The following is a 26191-nucleotide window of genomic DNA, read 5'->3' as shown; positions in this document are numbered from 1 at the left end:
CATTCTCCTTTCTGCTCCGAGCCGGAAATCTAATTAAGGTTTTATTTTTTGCCAGTCCATACAGCCTACAAGCCTGCTAATGTAACATGTTCACCTTGTCTCTTTCACGCAGAAGAGGCGCTTCTGGTTAATTCTGGCATATATAACTGTAGACAAAGGTTTGGTTTCGTTTATGGGGTTTACCGTCCCAAAGCGACTCAGGCTATGAGAGACGACGTAGTGAAGGGCTCCGGAAATTTTGACCTTCTGGGAGTCTTTAACGTGCTCTAAAATGCACAATACACGGGCCTCTAAAATTTCGCCTCCATAGAAATTGAACAGCCGCGGCCAGGATCGAACCCGTGTCTTTCGGGTCAGCAGCCGAGCACCATAACCACTGAGCCACCGCGGCAGCCCTGTACACAAAGGCCACCTCATTATAAGTCCAGACATAAAAGTACCCTCTATGCGGTTCTTCGCCTTAGACAGAAAACTGCAATTTTTTGTTCTTAATGGCGGGTCAGCGAGCGAGAAAGCTCGAACACGAGTTCGTGCTGTTGTCCTTCCTGCCATGGGCCCGCCCTCTACTCTGACCCCTCCCTCGTCGCCTTCTACGCACTGCACTCGAGCGGCGCCAAATCGAACGGACGGAGACGCGCTTTGCATCAAAACTAGCTGGCGTGCTATCTGCGTCCGCGTGGAGCGGCTTTTATCCCACGGGGATCCTGATATTCAATATAGCGGAGGCAGGGACAAAGAGGGGAGGGAGAGTTTCGTTGTTATGGCAGCAGCATGCCCGCTGAACCGACGCCCCATGGACTCCTTTGACATCAGGTATTCTCCCGGCTGTGGCGCGGAACTTTAATGTTTTTTTTTGTGTGTGCGCCCGCTTGTTTGTTTGTTTGCGCCTGTGTGGGCGTCCCGCGGACTTCCATCGATCTCTCTTGTTTGCGACCGGGATATTGGGCGGCAGCTGCGGAGGAGGCACTGGTTGATAGGGGTGAAGAAAAAAGGAGACGGTTCTTTCTTGTGGTGGCGCCTGAATTTGGGGTTAAGATGACAGGCTATAAATCTTCCAGTGACTGGGAGATCTGAAATAACGCTGTATGAATTTTTAGCAGGCTTCTGCCTACTGGGATGATCGTGATCAAAAATAAATACTGTAATACAGCAAGAGCTGTTATACGGAGGACTATATGGCGGATTTGGTGGCGTAGACCGTGAACAGCCACATGAACATCACGTTGGAATTCTTGTGATAGACCATATAGTCTTCAAGTCCTAGATTTTAATGTACATGGTTTGCTTTTTATTCGTACAGTAGAGCCCTTACGGCTTCCCTAAAGATCAAAAAGCTTTTTGAAGGTGAGAACAGGCGTTATTCTTACCATACAGAGATTTAGAGCTTGAGGGCTGGCATAGTAGCTTTAATATATGACTCAGAAGAAAAACGTGCAGCCTGGTTACTTTTGACAAAGACTGTACATGTTGGGTTTTAGCAAACGACAGGCAGCAGCACAGCGGCAGCTTTCGTTGAGTTTATGCTTTTACGCAGCAGAGCGCCAACACTTCGCAGTTTATTGCGTACCATATGTTACTTCCACTTGCGTTTCTTTTTTTTTTTGCGGGCAAAAAACATCTGGTAGACACTCCTATACAAAGTGCCTTCTCTCTTCACTATGCCACTGAACGCAGCAACAGATTCCTAATCGAACTCGTCTCTTGAAGTGAGACTTCAAGCCCCATATAACAAAACAAGATCCTGCCCTGGCAGTTTTCTTGTGGTGCAGGTAGAATAGGAATCGAGTGTGCTCGAAACGAGGACAAGAACCCATGCACAATGTTTTCCACCCGGGGACTGCGTTGGTGAATACAGCCCATCGACCACGAGTGGGTTGGGATCGCCTACGCTCGCAAGGCACCATGGGCCAACTATGCACCCACGTTTCCTCCTTTCTTCTTGCTTTTTCGCTTCCTTCTTTCACTTCATCCGCGCACGACTCCGGGTGTGCATCTAGAGTAACACAGTTACCTCGCCTTTCTGTCCTTCATAGCGTCCTTTGTAAAACATTAATTAAGTTCCCCTAAGCTGACCTAAAAGCACAACCTAATTAGGTTTCATTAGGCCTACGTTACCCTCATGGTGTAGCTCTGATTTTGCTACGTGTCCATTTTCTGTTTTGTTTGAGCAGTACCCGTGTTTTCCACTCAAACTTTTTGCTGCTGGCTTTGTTGTTTGTTTGTCGTTTAGTGCATCTGGGCTTTGTTCCTTCTTCGCTTCATTAGTTCATTTGCTTGTTTGTTGATGGTAGTCGTATTGACACGTTTTTCTTTTCGTTCTCGAACACTAATATCTGGGAGAACAGGTCATAGCAGAGCAGACATCTGGGCTAGTTGGTGTGAATTCATGGTGGAAAAACAGCGCAAAACTAAGACAGAGAACACAGAAAAAGATTGGTTTGGTTTGGTTTATGGGGTTTAACGTCCCAAAGCGACTAAGGCTATGAGAGACGCCGTAGTGGAGGGCTCCGGAAATTTCTACCACCTGGGGTTCTTTAACGTGCACTGACATCGCACAGTACACGGGCCTCTAGAATTTCTCCTCCAAAGAAATTCCAGCCGCCGCGGCCGGGATCGAACCCGCGTTTTTTGGGTCAGCAGCCGAGCACCATAACCACTGCGCCACCGCGGCGGCACAGAAAAAGAGGGGAGACACTACAAGCGCTGACTCGCAACTAAGGTTTATTAGAAAAACAGAACATAATATATACAGTAACCACCTAAGACTGTTTACGTCATAACCTCGGAGAAACAGATTACGTGCAAGGCGTGAAAGACAATCTAAACAGGAGTGGCGCGCGTGTGCACCCGGTTATTCAAGTAGCTGAATTCCATATCTGACAAGGCCACTGAAGGTTCGCTGACGCACCGTTTGCCGTTTTTTATAATCAAAAAGGCTTCCATTATCTCAAGGCAGGGAATCTCATGAGCAACCCTGAGCATGTAGCGTCACGTCCGGTTTGTTTACTGGCCCATCTTTTTGTCTTATCTATTTCATCGTTTTTATTTACGGCATTTTTTCTAGTGTTTGCGTCACGGTTTATTCACAGTAAATACACTTTCGAGCACTTTTTATTGCAGCGCACAAGTCATTACATCATTTCCGGTGTATCCGTCGATGTGGGTGTAGCAGCCCTAACGTAACACCACGGTTGGTCACGTGAGAAGACCCATGACTTGACCCGAGCGAGCCCGAACTATTTGAACCCGCGCCGTGTCGTCAGCGCAGATGGAGCCGTCTTGAGCAGAGCCCTCTAAGCCGCCCACATGACCTCAGTGCCGTGACGTCACTGCGAGCACATCTCGAAAAGACTACTAGGAGTAATGGCAAATTTACAAATAAAAAAAGCATCCAACAGCTGCGTTGGATAAACGCATTCGTCAGAGCATAATCGTACGGGCATTTTTTTTTTATGCCACTCGCTTCTTAAAAGACCCACATTTACGCCATGGCATGCCATCTTATTGGTCAGAACCGATCAGGCGTGCTTCGATGGGCAGCTCTAATAGCCTTAATTCCAACTCTGCAGTGTCGTTATCATATTTTCTGAGCGTTATACCGCTTTCATGCCTCGAGCCCAGATTATGGCCGTTGTCGGCCCGTGCACGTTCAGCCTGCGTTAACGGAACGCAAAGTTACCAGAAACTACACTGAGCCCAGTCCTACCCGTAGGGGGCCCCATTATTCCCACGTTACTAACTTTGCTTTCGCATCACGTTCTCTGAGGAATCGTCGTATGCCCGAGAAAGAAAAACAAGAGAAAGAAAAAAGCAGCTCGCCGTTTACAGACAGCAGGCTATGAAATGCATCAGGAAAACCGAGGGAGCAAAGCATAACCTTTGGTGAAAAGGGCAGAAGAAAATGCTTCCCCAGGCCATTGCCATCTAGCAGGCGCTTTGATGGAAAGATTTGCTCTGATGGCGGAGGCTCTATGTTGAGTTCCGTTTGCCTATCGGTTGTCGTATTTCTTTTCCTTTAGTATTTTATTACTGTCGGTAGTTCCCTCCTGTGCACTCTGCTCAAGCGTGGGCGTTGTATGATCGGAGTGGATTCGCACGCCATGTAATGGTGTTTTCGACGAGGAGACGGCGGTGTGTTCGAGTACGGTGCTCGCGGAAACGTTTTTTGCCACAAAAGAAGCGGGCCACGTGGAGGCTCAAGGGGCACTCGCGAGTGTGTGGGAATGTACGGAAGGGATAAACATCTGCTAGAGGGGAGTTGCCGAAAGATGTCTCGAGTAGGAGTGGTGCTGATTTATTTTCACGATGCACAGTGCGTATAATCGAATAGAGCAGTATCTTTAATCGTGATGCTGGTTTCAGCATGAAAGAAGGAATTAAGTTGGTATGCTAGCATTAAAGGTTTGGTTTGGTTTATGGGGTTTAACGTCCCAAAGTGACTGAGGCTATGAGAGACGCCGTAGTGGAGGGCTCCGGAAATTTCGACCACCTGGGGTTCTTTAACGTGCCCTGACATCGCACAGTACACGAGCCTCCAGAATTTCTCCTCTAAAGAAATTCAGCCGCCACGGCTGGGATCGAACCCGCGTCTTTCGGGTCAGCAGCCGAGCATCATAACCACTGAGCCACCGCGGCGGCGCTATTAGCAGTAAAGGAGCTGTTGCTATTTCTACCTAATAGTTTGGAGCATTCGTGTTGTTTCTCTCCAAGGAATTGAACCTCCTATTATTTCTGCTTAGGGCTGAAGCAGTGAGGCTGAATTTCGTTTATTCTTTCTTCAGGAGCAACACAATTTTAATGTGTAAAGTACCTTTTTCCACTGCTTTTTTAAGTGTTATTGGAATACCGGTTGCTTTTCAGTCTACGTTGCACTTCGCTTTTCACCACAAGAGCATCGCCCTGTATGCCACAAACAAGTGCATAGTAGAAACAGGGCACGGAGGTAGGTTTCTCGAAAGCACAGAGTGGACAAGTGAGGGGGAGCCTCAGGATACTTAGCTAACATTTGGACAAGAGGACAAGAGAGACAAAGGTATGCTATCTTGTCAAAACGTTGTCCAAACGTCCTTAGTACCCACCCCTTCCCTTGGTCATTTTGTGCAAAAGCTGGATCTCATATCGTTGATAGTGGAAGTCTAGATTCGCAATCTTTACAATCTACAAAGTTAACCCCATCTTCGCTCGGACGGAAAAAGTACAAGAATTCGCCTTTAACCTTGTCAATAAAAGAATGGAATGAGTTGCCCTCCAGTATCGCTACCATAACCCAGTTTTCCTCATTTCAGTCGGAATTGCTAACTTATCTGGGATCCCAGCGCGTTCAGTAACTAGACTTACTTTTATATCACTTACTTGCAAACCAGTATGTTCTCTTTCTTTGTTATTTGTCCATTTTTTGTCACAGTTTTTACGTTGTAATGTTGTTTCTCAACCTGACGTATTAACCACCTAAAGTGCTTTTTTGTGTTTGAAAATCGTGCTCTGATTTGTCCCCCCTATGTAATGCCCCCAGTGGGCCCTTAGGGTATTGGAATAAAGAAATAAATAAAATACCAAAGGTGACCATTCAGTCTGTATTGTACATCAGTCACGTCACAACGCTTGGCAGTTTCTGCGCTCGCCTGTATTCTGCTGCAGGAAAGGAAGCGGGAGCACACACGAGATGGTCATGTCTTCGTTAGTCATTATATGATGCGAAAAATTTCGTTATTTGCAATGCGATGATGCGAAGCTATGTGTGGCACGGTTTACGACATCACATTTTTGGGGGCGCTCACACGACAGGATTTTTTGGTCGACTGGCGGGTCGTAGTGTGGCACACCATTGCGCATGGCAGAAACACATTTCTAACTACAGAGAGACAACTCGGTCTACGTATCATGCCAGCGTTGATAAGTCCTGGGAATAAAAATAATTTGCATTTATTTGAAGCACAGCATCTTCCTGTCCTATTTGGCAGACTGAACGAATAAATACAACTAAATGCAGTATATATTAAATGATAATTCATCATCATCATCATCATTTATTTGACCCTTAAAGGCCCCCGGGGGGGGGGAGTAGTACATAAGGGTGGGGGAGTAGTACATTCAACATGACTCACATTGGTAGGGAAAAATAGAATTAAAAAAGAACAAACAAAAAACACACACAACAAAAGCATAAAGAGAAATAAAGTCACGCAAGGGAAATGAAACAATTTATACAACAATATAACACATCAGACGTTCTTTAAACCTTACTGGATCGCATTCAATGACAACCTATTCTGGAAGCCGATTCCAGTCTTGAATAGCGGCTGGCAAAAAAGATTTGTTAAGCAACAAAGATTTGTTAACTGTTAATTGCTGTTTATATATCAACACTGTGCATAGTACGTGGCCTGCAATCATCTAGGCAAATATATCAAGGCAAATGATTTATATGGCAATCAAAATAAGATGAGACGCTTCTCATCTCGGCAGAGGTGGCGTTGCAGCATGTGACAAGTTCGTACGGGGTATATTAAGACGGCAGTACATCTTGTTCCAATTTCAATCAGATGTGCGAGCTTGAACGTAAAACGCTCTTGGTTTATTACTAACATCTCAGTATTTTGGTCACATTACGCAAGATTGTACACACCTCCGTAGTGTGCTCACATCGCAATATCGACTATGAACGCTTGCACAGTCATATAGATCCAGGTTGACAGTATGGCTGGAATGAAATAAACAAACGCACCCGCCGCACATATTCGTGTGTGCAGAAAGAACGCACATGTGTGCATCTAAGAACAAAACTCTGTCGCGCTTATAAATTACAATTACAATATTTGACAAATACAGTTCCCACTTCGAGTTGTTGATCAATTCGCTCTCGCCCTACCATAAGCTTGCCTTCCCGGTTAGCTCAATTGGTAGAGCGACTGCTCCAGCGAAGCGGTGGTCCCGGGTTCGAACCCCGGACCAGGACGAATTTTTCTTTAACTACGAAGTTTCTGAGAAAGCTGTATAGCTTTCCTTTGTAGTCGTATGGCTGCTCTCGGGTGGATGTAAATGAGTAATTACTCCCTTATTACAAATCTACTCCACCTTGGGGCATTCCCCTAAACATTTGGCCAATTACAAAAGAAGAATATCACCTGACATTGCCTGCCGAACATTAGATAATCCACCCTGCTATTTTGCGTTCCTCATGAAAGCAGAGCCTACCGTGGTAGACAAGGAATGAAAACCGGCATTTACATGGCGGTAGTTTGTGGAAAAGTAGTAATAACTAAAGATAGGCTTACTTTGACTAGGGAAAGCCCAAGAACAGGCCAGCTTGGCATTTAGTTTATTGGTATGAAGCTGGCCACTATATTTCTATGTTTCTATTTTTCAGCAAGACGGAAAGCGAGCACATACTAAACAACTTTAGCTTTAGATTACCGAAGCTATAGAGGCAGCCTAAAAAACGACGCTATAGAAACAATAAAACAGGCTACGCACACGTCTGTCCTGGACAACACTCAGGGCCTTTTCTACGTAGCTCCGGTCCAGCTCCGTATTTAGCTTCATCTCGCTTCCTCCACGTGAAAACCCTGGTCACCATTTCGGTCTAACAGCCACACTAATAACATCACGCGTATACCGTGCTTACAACAAACACAATGCCACTCATTTGGCACGGCCTGAGTTTCAAGGCTTAAGAAGCTACGTCGCGATCATGGCGATGACCTCATCACTACTGACATAACTAGATGATACAGAGCACAAAAGGGACAGGACAAACGAAGAAACAACTCGGACAAGGCGCTTGTCCGTGTTGTTTCTTCATTTGTCATGTCCCTTTGGCGCTGTGTATCATCTAGTCATATACCAACTCGCCCACCAATCGATTCTTCAGAACTATTGATATAATCATGAGGCATGAAGACGCAACACTACCGGGATTCGTCGGCAGAGGTGGGGGGCACTGTCTTGATTATCGGCTCACCTTACCTTCCTACGCACTACATTCCGGGGGTCCATGTCACTGACCCCACCTTCCGTGCCCTCCATCAACCTCACACCTCCATCTTTCGTGTGGTGCGCAGTTCCTCCCTGGGGCATCGTGATGATCCTGATCGCAGTGGCGCTGCTGCTGCTCTGCATTTGCTTCTGCTGCCTCCGGCGCTGGTGTCGCCGGCGCAAGAAGGACGCCAAGAAGGGACTCAAGGGAGCCGTGGACCTCAAGGGGGTCCAGCTTCTGGGCAACGCCTATAAGGAGAAGGTGAGCATCCGCCCTACTCTCCGCTCCTACTCTCGTTCTTTCCTTGCCGAGCTTTCGCGATGACCTGCCTCCTGTAAGCAGCTGTCCGGCAATGCCTAATTGAATAGGGCATGTATGATCGGTAGCCCTTCAGCGTAGTACATGCGCTGCCTTTGGCCGAACCCCGACTTGAGTGGGCAGCGACGGCATGGAACTCTTTTCTTATTACCTGTCATACTACCTGGAATGAGCTAGACTAAGCTTCTTTTCTTGTCTCTGCGTTCTCAAAGCTGTTCATGTTTGAGCGCTACTTGTATGGGCTCCTTGGCTATCCTCATCTTAGCTATTCTAATTAGTCGGAGCACAACTATCAGTAAGTATCAGGTCGGAACTGTGCACGATTATCTCTGTGACGCAGAGCCGCTAGTCCCTCTCGCCATAATAGAAGTGCCTCAAGGCACCTATTATAAAAAACCTGGAGCAAACTGTGATGAAAACGCCGTTCATTCGCTGTAGCACTTTTCGGTATTTTTTATGTTAGGCACTGTAACGCGATTTCAGTCATGATGAACATAACGTTCATAGTGATAAACTGGCAGTAATGTAACAATTTACGTATGATTACGACGTATGGTCACGTATTTACGTAGCCTAACTAGCCACTAATTTACGCAGCTTTTTTCGATTCTGTTAACAAACCCAGGCTTAGTTAACAGGAAACTAAAACAAGCACCAGTACGCGAGTTTCGCGCCCGACAGAGGTCGCAGAGTGTTTCTGTGCGCTACGAAAGAGCTGTTTCTGGTAAGAGGCTTTATGTATATGGGGAGGAACCTCGAGCGTTATTCCCCTCTCGACTGATGGAAACAGGTTTAGGATGAGGCTGCAAATTCCTTGAAATAATTTTGGTTTCACTCCTGCTACCTGTGCTCTTATTTACCCCAGCTTCTTATTTAAACACTGAATACTGCGCAGCATACGGTTTAGGCGTTAAGCACAGAACAGATTACAGTGAAAATAAATATGAACGTCACTTGCCTACAACATGCTGCAATTTAGAAATAAAGTGGTTGATACAGTTCTCATTGCGGTGCGACAGCTAATCTACCTTGCCTGTTATTCCACTGAGCAGAGGCTAACCGTTAGCGAGTAGATAAATATACATGAGGCTACCATCCTCTTTGCTCTTTGCTTTTGATGACGTCACCTGTACTCATCCCCTGCCTGGCTGACGTTGGTTCTAAATATTGCTCCAGAGGAAAAGTCAGGCCAACGAAGAGGCGCAGAAGTACCGAACCTGCCAATTTTCGGCTGTGCTTGTGACAATTTTTTTTTTGCTTTGGTGCAACGTTTAGAAGTGAAATCACCAGCCAGTCCACCTCTGATGTCGGCCGCATCGCCCACAGCGCTTTCACAGTTTAGTCACGAATAGAATGGTCAACGTAAGCATTACTGGCCACGACGACAGCTAGGATTGTCAATTTAGGATGATCTGTGCAACACGCTCCCTCAAAATTTTCTTGATCATATTGCTGTTGTCATGAACTTGTACAAGTTTGTGAATGTTCGTGTACGTGCTCATTTTCCGCACGTTCATTGCCCTGCTTGTCTCTCAAAAGACGTTACATCCTCTGTGTCTCTACGCCAAACACCATAAACAAACAACTCTTGTCATTCGATTCTATTTCCTTCCCATCAACCACTTCGCCGAGTGGCCGATACAACCGTTGCACTTGAGCCTGAAACAAAGGGCAATAGAACTCTAATGGAATCGCTGCACTATTCCATCCCGGGTCAGTAGCACTCCTCGGCCCAGGCGTAGAGGGCAGTTCTAAAAGAAAGCAAATAACACACAACACTATCAATAAACAACGAGGCACGTTCCATACGTAGGACCAGCCCTTATACCGCTTCATTTGCATTCGAGCTGCGTGCCCTTTTGTCTTCCTCTCTCAAGACTCAGTTTCTGCGGCGATCGCTCTAGGCTCCCGCGAAACTCACGCGGTTGGGGCTCTGTGTCAACCGCGTCGTAGGCACCGCGCCGCAGTCGCCTGCATTGTTTGGACGGTTCTGAAACGCAGCTGTTGCCGGGGACTGGCAGCCGCCGCATGTTCCGCTCCGTTCCAAAAAACAGCTGCATCGGCGGAAAAAAAAAAAGAACAGAGCAGGCACAGAGACTCCTGGACGGCTGCAATTTTTTCGCAGACAGCGATCGTGGCGGCGCAGCTATATATCGAAAAATCTGCAAGGCCGCCTTTGTCGCGGCTGGTATTAGGCCTTTGAAATCGAGGCACGCACGCCGGAACTCAGGCATGCCCATGCCATTGAAATGACGCATTGAGGCATGCAGAACTTGAAACATGCCCGTGTACTTGAAACTGAGGCATCAAGGCATGCCATTGAAATTGACGCATTGAGGTATGCAGAACTTGAGGCATGCCTATGTACTTGAAACTGATGCATCGAGGCATGCCAAGCTCAGGCATGCCGTGGAAACTGACGATTTGAGGCATGAAGAACTGGAGACATGTGCATGTACTTGAAACTGAGGATCGAGGCATGCAAAACTCAGGCATGTCAATGAAACTGACGCATTGAGGCATGAGGAACTGGAGACATGTGCATGTACTTGAAACTGAGGATCGAGGCATGCAAAACTCAGGCATGTCAATGAAACTGACGCATTGAGGCATGCAGAACTTGAGACATGTCCATTTATTTGAAATTAAGGCATTGAGGCATGCCAAACTCACGCACGCCATTGACATTGACGCATTGAGGCATGCAGAACTTGAGACATATCCATGTACTTGAAATTGAGGCATTGAGGTATGCTGAAATGGAGACGTGGGCATGCCCTCAAAATCGAAGCATTGTGGCATGCCGAAATTAAGACATGGTGAACCCCTTGAAATTAAGGCATCGAGGTATGCCGAAACTCAGGCATGCCATTGAAGTTGACGCCTTTTGGCATGCAGAGCTTGAGACATGCCCATGTACTGGAAATTAAGGCATTGAGGCATGCCAAAATATAGACATGGTAATGCTCTTAAAATCGAAGCATTGAGGCATGCCGAAATTAAGACATGGTCAAGCCCTCGAAATTGAGTCTTTAAGGCATACCTTAAGCTGAGATATACCCATGTCTTTGAACTTGATGTATGCCCATGGTCTTCAAAACTTAAGCAAGCCGACTTCCGAGACAGTTTCATTTCCTTGAAATTCAGGCAGCTTATATAGCACATTTTGTGCTTTAAGCTTTTGTTTGAATCACTGTGCGCAGTCGTCGGGACTAGAATAAATTCAGGACCCACTTACAGCATTTCAGCTAATGAAAATAATGTTGAAATTTATAGTTGCGCTGCCTTTTAATGGAATGCTGTCGAAATTCTGGAAAGGTTGTTCGGAAGGTTCGACGAATACCGTGAACCGACAAAAATATTCAGCAGCTTAAAGACTGCGTGAATAGTTGTAGCATTGTTTCATATCATTCCCTTTCCATGAAACAGACCACAGGAGTAACTAGCTCGAAATTCACTTTTTTTTATTGTGATTTGACCCAGTTCGAGAGACCGTGCTTCATTTTTTTTTCCCCCGGTCGTATTACCTTAGTCCGCCTCAGACCTATATTTCGCACTAAAGCAAGCTTCCAAGCAATCTTCACAAAGCCGTCTTGCATTGGCAACTTTCTGAGGTAACTCCAAAGTGCAGAGGAGCTTTGATCTGTACACCTTGCTTCCAGTGACCTGATTCTGTTTGTTTTTACTTCGACGCGCACTGGCTAAAATTCACTAAAATAGGCTCATCAGCCACCTTCCTAAGCCAGAGATGTCGTGCCGCGGTGGCATATGGCATATAAATACAGCAAACATGTCGGCGTCTACTAGTTCAGATAATCACTTTAGGCTTTGCGTGTAAAACATTTCTGATGAGATTGAGGTTTGCGTAGTTCTTGAGGTGAAGTCAGCGCCGTAATATTGGCAATTTTTTCACTCGAGTCTATTTTATGGACACGGAAAGCATCTATGAATTGCAGTTCCATATGTACTCTTGATCGAAACCATGGAACCGAAAAGTGTCTCATGCTTTTACGTTTCACAGGTAATTGTTTTTGTCTTCCTAGTATCAGCATCGCTAAAAAACAGGTCACCTTCTCAAAAATTTTGTTACTAACTCAACAAAATATGCACTGTCTTGATACGCCCTCGTCATGTTCTCTTAAAGTAAGCTGTTACGCATACTCGAGAAGTTGTGAAAGATATTTATATGCCATTTTGTATTACAACGTATAAACTACATAAATTGTTTCTCACTTCAGAGGCTCGCGTGCTGTGCGATGTCAGTGCACGTTAAAGAACCCCAGGTGGCCGAAATTTCCGGAGCCCTTCACTACGGCGTCTTTCATAGCCTCAGTCGCTTTGGGACGTTAAACCCCAATAAACCAAACCAAACCAAACTTCACTGGTCAGCAAAGCACGCAAAGCTTTAGCCAATGGTCAAGCGACTGCTGAGGTAAAGTAGTCGATCTGCTAGGGAGTACAAATAGGGGCAACAGAACGTGTTCAGTTCTCCACCCGGTGTTAACAAGTGGTTATGCCGGCATTATGGCAGGTCCCCGTACAAAGCTTAGTAAACGGACTATGTCTACACCGTCCTAAAAAACTCGACTATGACTGACGCTTCTGTTCACACGCCAAAGAGGAGGAGTTCAGTGGATGTGTCTGATTGTCAAGACTTCGCGAGTTCGGCTGGCTTCCAGGGACACTGGTGCCTTTACTTCGCACTGGGTGCCTGGGTAGTCCTAGGTAACTGCTATGCCTTTTTGAAACGCTCAACTAGAATGCTCAACGCAGCCTGCCATAACAGACATGTGGCTGCCAGCAAATTAGACCGCAGAACCTCACAATCAGCTAGATTACGTTCACTGAAGGACAATGACCCCTCGTAATGGTTTCCATTCATCTCCGTCCTACGCCAGCCGCAACTCTATTCCGACATGACCGCAGAATATGTCAGTATTCTGATGAAGCCTGAAAGCTTAGCTACCTGCAAACTGTTATTCTTATTTTTTAAACAGACATTTTTTAACCGTTAGCAGTGGTCTGTAAGGCCCGTGTTGTTCTGTCGTAGCCTACTATCAGTAATCTGTTCTTTGCACCCTCTTTTCTCATGGCATACCCAGAAAAAAATTCGGCCAGATTGCTGGTTTTCAAGCTTTGACAGATGGTACTGACAGTGCGAACGTGTCCTTACGCTCATAAAGTTTAGACCTGCATTTTTTTCCTAATTCAATTGTTTTGTCTCCTTTGAAGAGGAGACCAGTTGACTTTCAAGTGACAGCATTTTCTCGTCTTCTGCAGCTTCAGCGCACCAAGCCTTCAAAATATGTATATTTCGCCTTGTAACAAAATATTAGTCTTGATGCAAATACAATACAGTTAAATGTAAAAGACTGCGTCCATCGGTATCCGACGTGTGTTTTATTTCCTCGAGTGATGACGGCACTCGGCCAATGCTTATGGGCCTAAGAATTTGACTGCTGCTCTAAAGCATCAAAGTGGATACCAAGGGGAAGGAGCTATATCATAGGGCATGACGGAGGAAGATAAAGAGATAAAATTTGCAATTTTTCTGGGACAGGAGGACAGTGGCTGTCAAAAGACTTTTGAGACAGGCTAATCTCGCAGTGCATGTTACATTAACGATGGAGATGATGGCAATGGCAGCAGTGATATTAAGGGCGATATAGTCGAATTCAGCTGTTCCTGAAATCTCTAGCTCAACACCATTTGTGGTCTCACACTTTTTTTGTTGGCTCTTTCTCAGGTGCAGCCTGACATGGAGGAACTGCAGGACAACATGGAGAACAATGAGGGCGACGGTGAGAGCAAAAAGTCCGAGGAGAAACTGGGCAGGCTTCAATTCAAGCTGGACTACGACTTCAACACCAGCAACGTGCGTATCAAGCCTGCGTTCATTCTCTTTAGAGCCATGAATACATTGCATTCACTTCGCGAGTTAATTCGTCAAATTTTTCGCTGTAAGTATAATATTTTACAATGCCGGCGCTGCACCTGAAGAAGGCACGGTGAGGTGGATATTAGTCACGCCTTACCTATAGGGGGAAATGAGTTAGGTGCTAAGTCGCCCAACGCAAGCCCAGTGACCAGAAGAGCTTGATCCGCCACGAGCGCAAAACTTCGGGTCGAGCTTGGCGCTTCACAATGGTCTCACGCTATTCGGGTGGTGACTTTGAAAGTTGGTGCGACGTGTGTACCCGGCTAGGCGACGCAGAGTTCAGCTCCAGCTGAACATTTTCCAGCCCTTCAGTTTCAGTTGGTGTTAAGTTAGCGTAATGGTGGCCTAGAGCGGGAGGTTCTGGGTTCGATGCCCAGTGCCACCGAATGCCCTCTATCTTTCAATCGGGGCAAACTTTCCTCCGCCCCGGGGCTCGGTTTTCACAGGGAGAAAATGCTTGAGAGAAGTGTCTTAGGACTCCTCCGCCTCGCATGCGGATGGTGCTCGGTTCGAAGATGGCGCAATATCTACCGGGGTTCTAGCCTGAGGACTCCAATTGCGGCGCTCGTCTTCAATATTTTGTTTGCATGAAGTTTTTCTCCGCCTTCTCCTCCCAATGTGCTCGGTTCCCACCGGTGTTCCAAAGGGTACAAGCTTTCCCCGACCTGGTGCTCGAATATTCAAGGGGGTGAAGTGCCCGAGATGAGGACCACTTGCGTACACTTTTTCGACGGGTAGTTGACCCATCGAAGCTCGAAGTCCGCTATGTGCGGTAAAATCAATTAGTAGTCCCTTTTTTGTTCAAACCGACAGTGATGGGATTTGAAGACACACGCTTCTTTCCCAAGCCATGCACCCCTGCAAGCCTAGCGCTAGCCCAGGTGACGTCTTGTACTGCTTTCAGAAAACTCACCACCTCCAGAAGCTAAGGCGGGGGCTCTAGCTCGGGACCACGGCTTCGATTTTAAATGAAAAACTCCGAACTAACTTCTGCCAATGTCCGGCTAAAAAGCTGTAAATAAGAGCTTCATCATTTGACTCCTCTTCAAATTCCTCTGCCGCTTCCTGTCGGAATCGCACCCGTGACCACGTGCCCAGTGACAGAAAACCATGAGCACTGAGTAACCACGGCGGCTGAAACAGCACCTCCGGCGTCCCTGTCATAGTGCATGAGAAGGGAAAAACTGTCCTGTCTGCACTAGTGCATTGATTTGGTATCGAACATGGGCAGAAGAAGGTTCCCTACCCGTCAGCCAGTCTTTTTTTTTTTCTCTCTGTTAGCATGTATTTGGGCTCTCAAGCCTACATTTGGATTCTCCTGGGTTAAAGTATATTTGGGTCCGCTTGCAAACGACGCATCGTCACTGAATTCACCAGAAAAACGATCTTGAAAACTCACGCTGTGTCCTTCTGGAGCTTGCCGGACTCTGTGCTTAAGGCGAGTGCAAACTAAGACCCCGTTCTTTCGCCCGTCACCAGCGCCGAGTTTATTCTCAGTGACGGTGGTAATCCAGGCAACGATGAGCGCGACTTGAAAGGGCCTTCGATTACCGATACCTTACATTCACGTCCGACGCGCCCCGGGGCGCCGCCATTCGAGCGTTCGATATTTCCGGCTCGGCCCCGCCCGCCGGTCTGACGGGTGTCCCAGTCTTCGCCGAGCCGGAGTCTTCGGGACTCGCCAGGTCGCTCCCCAGGCGGTGCCGAGGTTATTTATCGCGGGCGTTGCGCCAGGCTGGTAATAAAGAGAACCGCTGGTACTCCTTCACTCTCAGTTTTCGTCGTCTCTTCGTTTATTTTTAGCCTACGGGGGGTATTCATCGCAATCTCATTTATTAAACCATGATGGGGACATCGAGCGTATGTGTTGATCACTCGTAGTATGAGAGGAAGTCATAGATTTTATTCGAATGACATGGGCGCTGTCTTGAGTTCTTTACAGAGATGACCATTTCAGCGTTTGTGGCCCTGTTTTACGGTTATTCTTATCAGCGCCTTGGTGTCGTGTCTTGTCCTAAGTGAAGATGGCTGTGTTCACTTTAAAGCCAGTGAGCATGTTCTATGAGTATTCCTGTCGCCGCGGTGGCTCAATGGCTATGGTACTATGGCTATGGGCGCGATGATGCGTTCGTTGAATTGGTACCATGCGGACCGCTCCTTCAGTGTCCTGACAGCCACGAACGGTGTTGGGCTCGTTCCTTAATTCAACTAAAAAAACCACGTAACTTCAATTGAATACTTCTGTTTGCACTTAGGTACACCGGCAAGCATCAGCGTGAGTGTTGTAGTAATGCAAAGCTGCATCGAGGTAGAGGCTTCTCGCCGCATAGTGCACAATTCATAGCTTTGGATTGTTCGATTAATGCGCTTCACCTTGTCTCTTGTGCCTGCAGGGATCTTTTTAAGCGTGCAAATATTCTCACCTGTGCAAAAAAAAAGAAAAAAGAGTTGCCTTTAATCCTGAAACTACCGATACGCATCTGCGCTTCTCTATCACTAGTGTGTATGCTTTCTGTAAAACCATTACCTGCTTCTGTGAAGTCTCATGACTCCAGCATGTCTGGTACGCTCTCTCTAGCTGTGCTGTGGCAGGTCTCTCCTGAAGTTATGCTGGACCATCTTTCCTTCCTGATTTAAAGCGCATAGTTGCATCAGTTGTTTTTAACTGGCTGCAGCCAGCCTGCTCAAGTCATGTCTGCAACGTGGGCGGATCTGCACGTAGCCCCAACAGTGGGAGTGACTCCCGAATTAGGGGGGCTCAAAGCAAGCGAAACGCAATGTCAGCGAAAGCGGCAACGATAATGACGACAAGGCATAGTAAGTGAATACTGCGAGTATAATGCAAGCAGAGCCAGCAAGTCTGAGGTGAATAAGGAGGACGCGGTACGCTCTTAACGAAACGAGTCAAGGGCGCGAGAAGACACGGATGTGCCACGTTGCAAGTGATAGTGGCCCAGGCCAAAGTGCACATATAACCACAAGCCCCACCCCTCCTCACTTACGTCCATGGCCTGCAGCACCACTGTCATTACCTGCCACATTCTGGGAACCTGCGTTCAGGACAAGCGATAACAAGCACATTCTCCCGCGGCTCGCAGGGACGCGCTAATTACCACCCACGCCTCTGGGGCTGCGATCAGTACAGCGTGTACATAAACTCGCAATGCCCGTCTTGCGTAAGTGGGAACGGGGTGCAGTATAGCGTGCCACTGGCACCCCCTCATCTTCTTGCTTTCTCTCTGCTGCCATGTTTTCGAGCTGGTAACGGAACTAGGACTGATGGCGAAACAGGATTCGTCCGTTACCCAGCATGGCCTTGCGGTTTTGGTTGGTCCTTGCGTAACTCGTAATCTGTCGTGGGCGCGGTGCCCTTCCAAACGAAGCGGGCTGATCTTTATCGCGCCGATTTCTTCTTTGGTTTTGTAGTTTCTCTTTTTGCGGTTCAGGAGAGTACTGCGAATTTCCCTAACCACTGGCCTTGCACAAATTTCGAAAATGTGAGCGGAGCAATTTGTAATTTGGGCTTTTTTTTCGTATTTGCTTTCCTTTTTTTTTCCTTCTGTCTTCCAGAAGCGGGATGGTTAAGAAACTGACCACCATACTCGTTTATAGACAAGCAGTATTGGTGTTTCCTTCCTTCTCATTTTAACTGTTTTTTTTCTTTTTGATGCCTTTTTATCCTCGTACACAGAGCGCCCCTTATAACTGCCAGATTGTAAATCCTTGTCGTTGAGCAGTCCCAGATTTCAATAAAATCTGTATCGTTTGCCGTGTCGTTCTAGGCGGCAGCGGCAGCATGTAAAGCAGGAAATCTTCAGAAACAGCTATTCTTCCACACGGAGGCTCACGGTCAAACTCTTGAAAACGGGATTCAACCTAGGCACCATGTTAGCCACAACTAAGCTTCCTCTGACAATTTACTTATCCTCAACCTTTTGCTTGTTATATATGCTGTCGGGGGAAGATACCCTCAGAGACCCGCGAGACAACGAATAACGATTAAGAGTGTATAGGATTTATAAAAGTAATGCAGTGACAAGCAATAAAGCAATCAATTTGTAGTTGTGGCTCGAGGAATGGGAGCGGTTTCCTAAAAAGGTGCAGCTGTGCTTGGAGCAGCAACAGATGGGCAATCGTTTGATTACGATAATAATAATGAAGTTAATAATAATACACACTTCATTGTGAACATCGATTTGGTCATCAATCAAAAGGGGGCCTTCCTAGTTCATTAGTCGCTCGTTAGATCTTGCCCTGCAAAATCTTTCGGGCAATGTAAAAAAACGTGCAAAAGCAACTCTTCTGGACCAACTCAGAATCGTACGCAATGACAATAATAAGAACAGTAATAATTTATTTACCTTCTCAGCATTCTTGTCTGTCCACTGTCAAACCTGAGCATGGAGATTGTGTGTGAGGTGGCGGTCGTCCTCCACCTATGAGCTCCAATTGCGAGGTGCCTTGGCTTTGCCGCATACCAAATCTGCATTGCGCTGAAGTAGAAAGCAAAGCATTGTCGCCATCTACTTTTTAGCGTCGTTTTTGTTCCAAAAATTTCATTTCAATTTCCTTGGGCAGGTTTCTGTACCCCCAGTTTCAATCGTATGAGGTCAGAGTTGTCCTTTAAAAAATTTTGAATACTCAACGGTTAGTCCGTTTTTGGGCACACATTTTCAAAAAACGTGCTTTAATGGTTCGAGCAAGATGCGGCACCGATTCAAGAGTGCGAGTGAAGGAGCAGTGAATAAAATGTTTTCTTCTTGTGGCATCTGAATAGCCTCAGCTTTTTTCTGTCGACCTTGCACTTAATTTTGAAACTCGACTGATTAGGGACTGTTATTTTGAAGACAGCCGGAGTACCCGAATGCGAACCCGACCGCGGCGGCCGCGTTTCGAAGGAGGCGAAACTCAAAAGGAGCCTGTGTGCTGTGCGATGTCAGTGCACGTTAAAGAGAACCCCAGGTGGTCGAAATTACTCCGAAGACCCTCACTACAACGTCGATTTCTCTCTTTCTTTTTTCACTCGCTCATTATCTCTTCCCTTAGGGCGCGGTTGAGGTGTCCACCAAGATGTAAGATAGCTATTGCCGTCATTTCCTTTCCACTAACCGCTAATGTAAGATAGCTATTGCGTCATTTCGTTTCCACAAAACCACTAATGAGTTTAGCATTACAGCAGTGCATCGTGTTCACAATACCGGCACCTTGTGTTTGGCTCGAATGACTGTTATAACATGCAATTCATTGACCGGTTACTATGCGGCCTTTTTACAAATTGGGTGCATTAGGTAAAAAAAGTCGCAAAAAGATCAAACGGCCAAAGACAAGCCTTTTTCCAGCACTCACACTTTTTCCTCCTTAACATAGACAGATTCGCCAGCGGCGCAACATGACATTAAACCTGAAAAGTCTTCACAGATGGTCACACGTTAGTGTGAAAATGGTTTTTTAGTGTCTGTCTTCAAATGGAATTTGTCATTTCCATATGGCCCACTTTAACGGCGTGTTGCTTCTTGGACCGCATATAACCCAAGCAGCACAGGTAATCGGCCCAAAAAATGGCAAGGACACTATGCCGTGACGACTTCCGGTGGATGTGACGTCACATCGTTTCCGTGGCTATATCGATACCAAAGTTATACTTCTTTCGGGGATCACAAGTGTTAATAACGCTTAATTACTTACTTTTCTATCTCATTTGACACAAATCCGACGTTTTTCCGACCATTCTGTGACAATTTTCACTATGCCGTGACGACTTCAGGTGGATGTGACGTCACACCGCTCCCGTGGATATATCGACGTCTGCGCTATTTCGACGCAATTCCGACATTACATTTTTTGCCTATAATTAATTAACTAACAAATCTAGAGTCATCGAACTTGGCTACTAGGTTCATTTTTTCTTCCTCTATCTAAAGCAACCTACGGTTTTCATCTATCTTTTTTAGTTCCCGAGTTTGAAGTTTGAAGTTTGTTTTATTTACATCATAGATGTGGGTAGGTCCGGGTAAAAAGTGATCGCAGATCACTTGAGGGACCCCCGGACCCCCCTTTACGTCGCATACAGCAACAAACATCGGAAGATGGTCAAACGCTAGAGACAAAAACTTTTTACACAGACACAGTTATACATACAATACATTTTATACATCATAAAAAAACGCGTGTGGCATGCTTTGTTAACGAACGACAGTATGAGCCCTTAAAGGCTTTCGCCTTAATATTGAAAATGGCTGGTTTCACTTCGGGCCTTTGTTTGAGCGTCCTTTGCCAATATATTGGGACGATTAACTGTGCTGCTTGGAAAGAGTACGGCGCGAGAACACCTTCGTTTTTTCTCCCTCCGCAGCTTGCCGTGACTGTGATCCAAGCAGAAGACCTGCCTGGGTTGGACATGTCCGGCACGTCCGACCCGTACGTCAAGGTTTACCTCCTTCCGGACAAGAAGAAGAAATACGAGACCAAGGTGCACCGCAAGACGCTCAATCCTGTCTTCAATGAGACGTTCAACTTCAAGGTGAGCGAATCCCCAGAGTACTTCGAGAATGGCACACGTGAGGAAGTTTCGAGGCAAAAGTATGTTGTCCTGTTCTAAAATCGAAAAGAGGAGACGCAAGAGCAGGTGATGATTTCGTACTGAACGTTTCCATATTACGAGTTCTGTAATTCCATACGTTTCCATAAAACATTTCATGGAGTCAATATAGTGCATATGGAGCCGGTAAGGACTCTATGAAAGCACGTATAGAAATTTACGGACTCCATATGACATCATGTTCACTGTACAGAAATCGTGTATGAATGAAATGGAATGCTATGGATCCTGTACAGATAAGATATGAATTTCTGTACATTTCTGCAAGTTTTATGGACTCCATATTCCCGTATGAATCCCGTACAGAAAAGATATGAGTTCCCGCATATTTTTTCACCTTTTATGGACTCCATATTCCCATAATTCCACACGAGCGGCATACGGAACGTTTTAGTAGGGAATTGGACAGTGACAACACAACTATCGTACCACTATCTCGATTTAGTTCTCAGTGGCTGTTAGGTGTTGCGTGTAACACCTACAGGGTTTAAAGGGCCGGTATGCCCTTCAATGGAGCAACGGAGTTTCCGCGCATCTCATGCGAAGCTGGCCTTCGTGTAACTTTAAAGTAAGTTATTTTTTTGCCTTAATTCATTCTTCAGGCAAGAAAATTCCAGGAACAGCTTCCGGGCTAGAGAGTGCGGAGAGTGCTATACATTTCAGGTTATCGGTCATTAAGCGTAACCAGTTTGTTATTTCTTTCATGGACTAACACATTTCCTTGAACTGAACTCTCGTGTGCAATCAGAACGCTGCATATATCCATCCTGTGACTGGAATAAGAAATCGATCCGCAATCGAGAACAAACCAAGTTTAGCTAGTATCTCAGCTAAGGTCTTGGCACTGTCTCCACCGACAGGTATGACGCTAAAGAACGAAACTCGCCTATGAGAAGCTTCGTTAAATCCGGCCACACACGTTAAAAAGAAACAGTTCGAACAAGATGGCTTTCAGCAGCGGCGTGAGCTGTTGGTTCAAGGAGTAGCGCTAATAATGTGATGGTCGAAATTAAGATGAGAAAATGGCATCGCGCAGAATTGATGGTGCCCACAACGGATGACCAGTGGCCTATTAATGTAGCAGCTTTAATATTAAGGTAAGATAAACTTAGTCAGGGGCAGCAAAGAAGAAGTTTGTGGGAGAAAAATTTCTCGCATAAGGTCGCTGCGGTTTGCGTAAGACAGTGTTACTTAAATGAAGTTAACTGTGGTAGGCTTTTGTCTGGCAGAGGCCTTAACTGCAGAGGCCATTTGCCATGATACTGTTTCGAGACAAGAGTTATTTCGCGTTTCTTGCGAACGAACATGGAAATTAGCCCTTAAACATCACGTCGCGGCGACATCACCGTCCACAAAATGTCATTTTCGTATAAGACTGAAGTAAGAATGAGCTGGAGCTGATGATGAGAGGATACTTGTTTAGGGCTAAAGCAGGACACTGTATTACCGTTTATTGTCGATTAAATACTACTCCAGTCGTGCTAGCGTACGAGGTTGCATGCGGGTACCAAAGTCACTGATGCTGCATTCTCTGCTTGTGTTAATGCAAAAGCTCAGGTCGCAGTTTGTACAAAGTTTCCTTCGATGAGCAAATGAAGATTATTTGATTGATTGATTGATTGATTGATTGATTGATTGATTGATTGATTGATTGATTGATTGATTGATTGATTGATTGATTGATTGATTGATTGATTGATTGATTGATTGATTGATTGATTGATTGATTGATTGATTGATTGATTGATTGATAACTACAACCGTGTCACTTCGCTAGAGGAACTGAACTGACCGCTCATGAATACCTCAGAATGCAGTGTTATACAAAGTGTAGCCTGAAGAAAAGAACGTCGCTCCTACGTTTCTCACCTTCTGCACCCAGCTTTTTCTTGGCCGCATGGTTGTCCCATTTCACTTTGGTCCTTCGTTGTTTTCCTTCTCCACCAGGTCCCCTACGCTGAGATCACCACCAAGACACTTGTGTTTGCCATCTTCGATTTTGACCGCTTTTCCAAGCACGACCAGATTGGCGAGGTCAAAGTGCCCATGAACACCATTGACCTCGCTCAGACCATCGAGGAGTGGAGGGACCTGACTGGCGTAGAGGGCGAGCAAGGACAGGTCAGTAACATTTGACCCGCATTGTCAAACCGCTTTCAAGCGCGGTGTGTGCCGTTGTTTAAGAAAATGTTCGACATTCAGTGCCTTTGTTTTCACAAGCTGTTCTGCGTTAGCACGAACGCCCCTACCTCAGTTTTGCGGTATCGAGTTCGTCTACCTGTACGTAAGCTCAAATAATGAACAACAAAATCTTGCTAGGCGGCGTTTCAAGCGCAGTTACCTTAGTTGACATCCTCTTCTCATTGACTGAGCATCATTTTAACGGCCATATTAGAAAAGTTCTGTGGTGTAAACAACAAATCAAGCATTCTATATAGCTTTGGAATTCCATCTTATCTAGGATTCTATTTAACTGTTATGAGTGTTTCGTCCCATATTTCCGGAAAGACGAAAGTTCAAACATCACCCCTTCTTAGCTCTGCTAGTGTGCTAAACGATGGCATATTGTAAATTATGAGACTGGAAAGTCGACAACCATGCCTAATCTTAGCCGACATATTTTCGTCTATTTCATAGTAAGTATATATGTTTAAGAAAACTTCGTAAAGCATATTAAAAGAAAGTTTCTGAAAACCAGAGGTTGAAATTTTGTAGTAGGATATTTGTTCTAATAACTCACTGGCATTACAACTGCAGTGTATCTCTTATTTACCGCAGAGCGTTTTATGGATTTCTATCGTTCTCCTCAGCATAGATGAGGGCAAGGAGCTTGAAGTACTTGCCCATTACGAGCACTTTTCAAATACAAGCCAAGCCTCTTATTATCTCCAGGCTACTTTATAATTAAAGGAAAATTGAAACAGTCCTGAGTTAGCTCTATGTCTGCGCCACCATGAGAGAACACGTTACTCTCTTTTGTTTTCTTCGAATTCTTTCTGATTAATAAGAAAATGGTCGTGTAATTATCACAAGCTTTTATTATTTACGTAGCATCAAGGTCAACAGTAATATTATTCTATTTGTTGGTTAAAAATGATAAAAGTTGTGCCTTTTCACTGATCATGCGAAAAATTACATCCTGGTAAAGTTATTCGTAGGTATGTAACATGAAATGCTGCCGTAGTTGGTAATACTTTCTTTCGTCAGATATATTTACTGCGGGCTTGCATCTTAGTACGAAAAACTTCTGTTATTATTACAGCCTTGACATAGAACAAAACTGTCATGATGCCTGTCATGATGTCTTGACAATCTCTAAAATGCACACCTAAAATTTTATCTACGTGTTGAACTTTTCACCCAGCATTGTAAAGCTTCACAAAAATCATGCGAGGCTGCTGCAGATTTCATCAAAAGAGAAAATTTGACAAATTTTTTTAGCAGCATAATTTGTTATTTTTTACATGCCCCCGTTCACTGTAAGCTAATTGGCATAGGGTCATGGTCATATTCATATATCCTATACGTCGACAGAAGCAAAGTATGCGAATATTTAACAAGGTCATTATTTCGAAGTTGCCAGTTTTCTCATCAAGGCCACCCGGCAAAACGTTCAGCGCCTCTCATAAAACTTTCGATGCTCTAAAAACGTTTTAACTGTCGAAAACCATTTGTTTCATAAAATTTGATTCTTCTGTCGTACGTCAAAATAATGAGTAGCTTTACCGATTTCAATTCTGGTGAATTGAGCGGGTCACTTGGAGGAAATAGGAAGTTAAACTCATGTTAATAAACAACCGCAAGTTCAATATTCGTGTTGCATATGAGTAAGGCTTTGTACCTTGATCCCAACTAGTATAAATAAGTCAGTAAAAGTTAAGAATTTCATCAGACATAGTTACGGAGCTTGAAAACTGCGGAGCTTAACAAATAGCCATCTAGGAAGCAATCGAACAGACTATCAATACCTGTTCTGTCCGGCACTGTCGATGTCACTTTGCCAAACCTTCGCGCTGGGAGCTCCGCGGAAACATTCATATCCACGTGGCAGCCACGCTACCGGACAGGTAAAAGAAAAAGTAGGAAGCCTGTCAGATAGTTTTTTTTTTTCTAAAGCCCTGTGTCGCAAGCCTGGTACCATACCAGTTGGCACATTCCTTTTCCTTTGCTTCTGCCTGCGAAATCATGCTGCATGACCAAGGAATGAGACGCCTGATGTTGTGCATGCATGAATGTGTACCATGGGCACCTCTTCCTTCGTCTCTTGGACAGCTTGGGCATGTGCTTGCCGCATGTGATTCCGAATGTGATCCCACCTTTCTGGATCGACTTCTGCTCTCTTCCAGTTTGTTTACCTCCTTCCTTAAAGTCCCCACGTTCTGTGTCTCTCCGTGTTAGAGGTACTACTGTGGCTACGCTGCTACGCCGCCATGTTGTAGCGGTACCAGACGCACAAGGTGTCCTGTCAGCACCTTGTTCCCCTTACTTGGTCTGTCTCGTGTAGGACACCAAAGGATACTTGGCTCAAAGGACATTGTCTCGTCATGTGTCTGCGTATGGTCAGCGACAGCTGAATGGGCTCTGTAGAGGATTTTATCTCCAACCTGGACTTTGATGCAGATACATTGAAAAAGTTTAGAAATTAAGACGTGGAAGCCAAGCACAAAATTTCACGGATGACGAGTGGCATTCCAGAATGGTTCATAAAGGTAAAGGACCATAAAAAGTTGAGTTTATTGAGCGCATATAAAGGCTTTTGCTTTATTGGGGGAATCCTGCCTGCACAAACTCGCAATTTCCTAATACAATGAAGTGCATCTAACTAAACCCGTTTTGTGAACAGCCTATGAGGTTATTTTTTATACCTAAAGCCCCATACGGGTCCTTTATTTCAAAAAGATCATTTGACTGAACGCAACTGCTCAACAAACTTTTTTTTTTCATCGGACTCAAAGAACCCATAAATTAATAGAGTCCCGTTTATTGCCGTAATAAAATATATAGCCTCGAGCCCTTAGAGGTATCCTTTCATGGCAGTCTCAAACCGTGCTGTTCTTTTACATCAGATTCGGCCCTTTTGAAGCTTTAACGTACTTGCTGTGCTCACCGAATATTTTCACGTAATAAAAAGATTTGGCATATGTCTGCAGGCTGCACAAGTTGGTGCCATTCTTACGGAGCCCCTTCAGCTCACTGTCTACTGTAGAACTATATGTGGTGCGTTGGTGAGGCACAACTGACTGCAACACCGAAACATACCACCACAAACTCACCGTTGCACTTGAGTAGCGTCGAACGTGTCACTGTAGTCTACACTTAGATGACGGTTCCCTTGTGCGAACACGTGACCCTTCACAACACC

The 26191-nt window shown here is 45.4% G+C and overlaps 1 protein-coding gene and 1 non-coding gene across 5 annotated transcripts in view; both read left to right on the top strand.

The window, feature by feature from the left end:
• The window catches only part of Syt1 (Synaptotagmin 1), a 182346-nt gene that overhangs the window by 125239 nt on the left and 30916 nt on the right, over positions 1 to 26191 (top strand). For all 4 annotated transcript variants that reach the window (XR_016285492.1, XM_089559811.1, XM_089559812.1 and 1 more), the window contains exons 3-6: positions 8061 to 8236; positions 14040 to 14168; positions 20584 to 20751; positions 22777 to 22950. Coding sequence is in view for 3 of the 4 variants with exons in the window: in XM_089559811.1 (XP_089415937.1) it covers positions 8061 to 8236; positions 14040 to 14168; positions 20584 to 20751; positions 22777 to 22950 (647 nt within the window). In the remaining variant the exon portion in view is untranslated. The remainder of the gene's footprint in view (positions 1 to 8060; positions 8237 to 14039; positions 14169 to 20583; positions 20752 to 22776; positions 22951 to 26191) is intronic.
• Positions 6882 to 6955, top strand: TRNAA-AGC (transfer RNA alanine (anticodon AGC)). The gene has a single exon. It is a non-coding gene; the product is annotated as a tRNA-Ala (tRNA).

The sequence above is a fragment of the Amblyomma mixtum genome, chromosome 9 (assembly GCF_055824585.1).
Source record: "Amblyomma mixtum isolate Tamu chromosome 9, ASM5582458v1, whole genome shotgun sequence".
Lineage (NCBI taxonomy): Eukaryota > Metazoa > Arthropoda > Arachnida > Ixodida > Ixodidae > Amblyomma > Amblyomma mixtum.
Note: the sequence above shows the minus strand (reverse complement) of the source record. Positions and strands in the feature narration are given on the sequence as shown.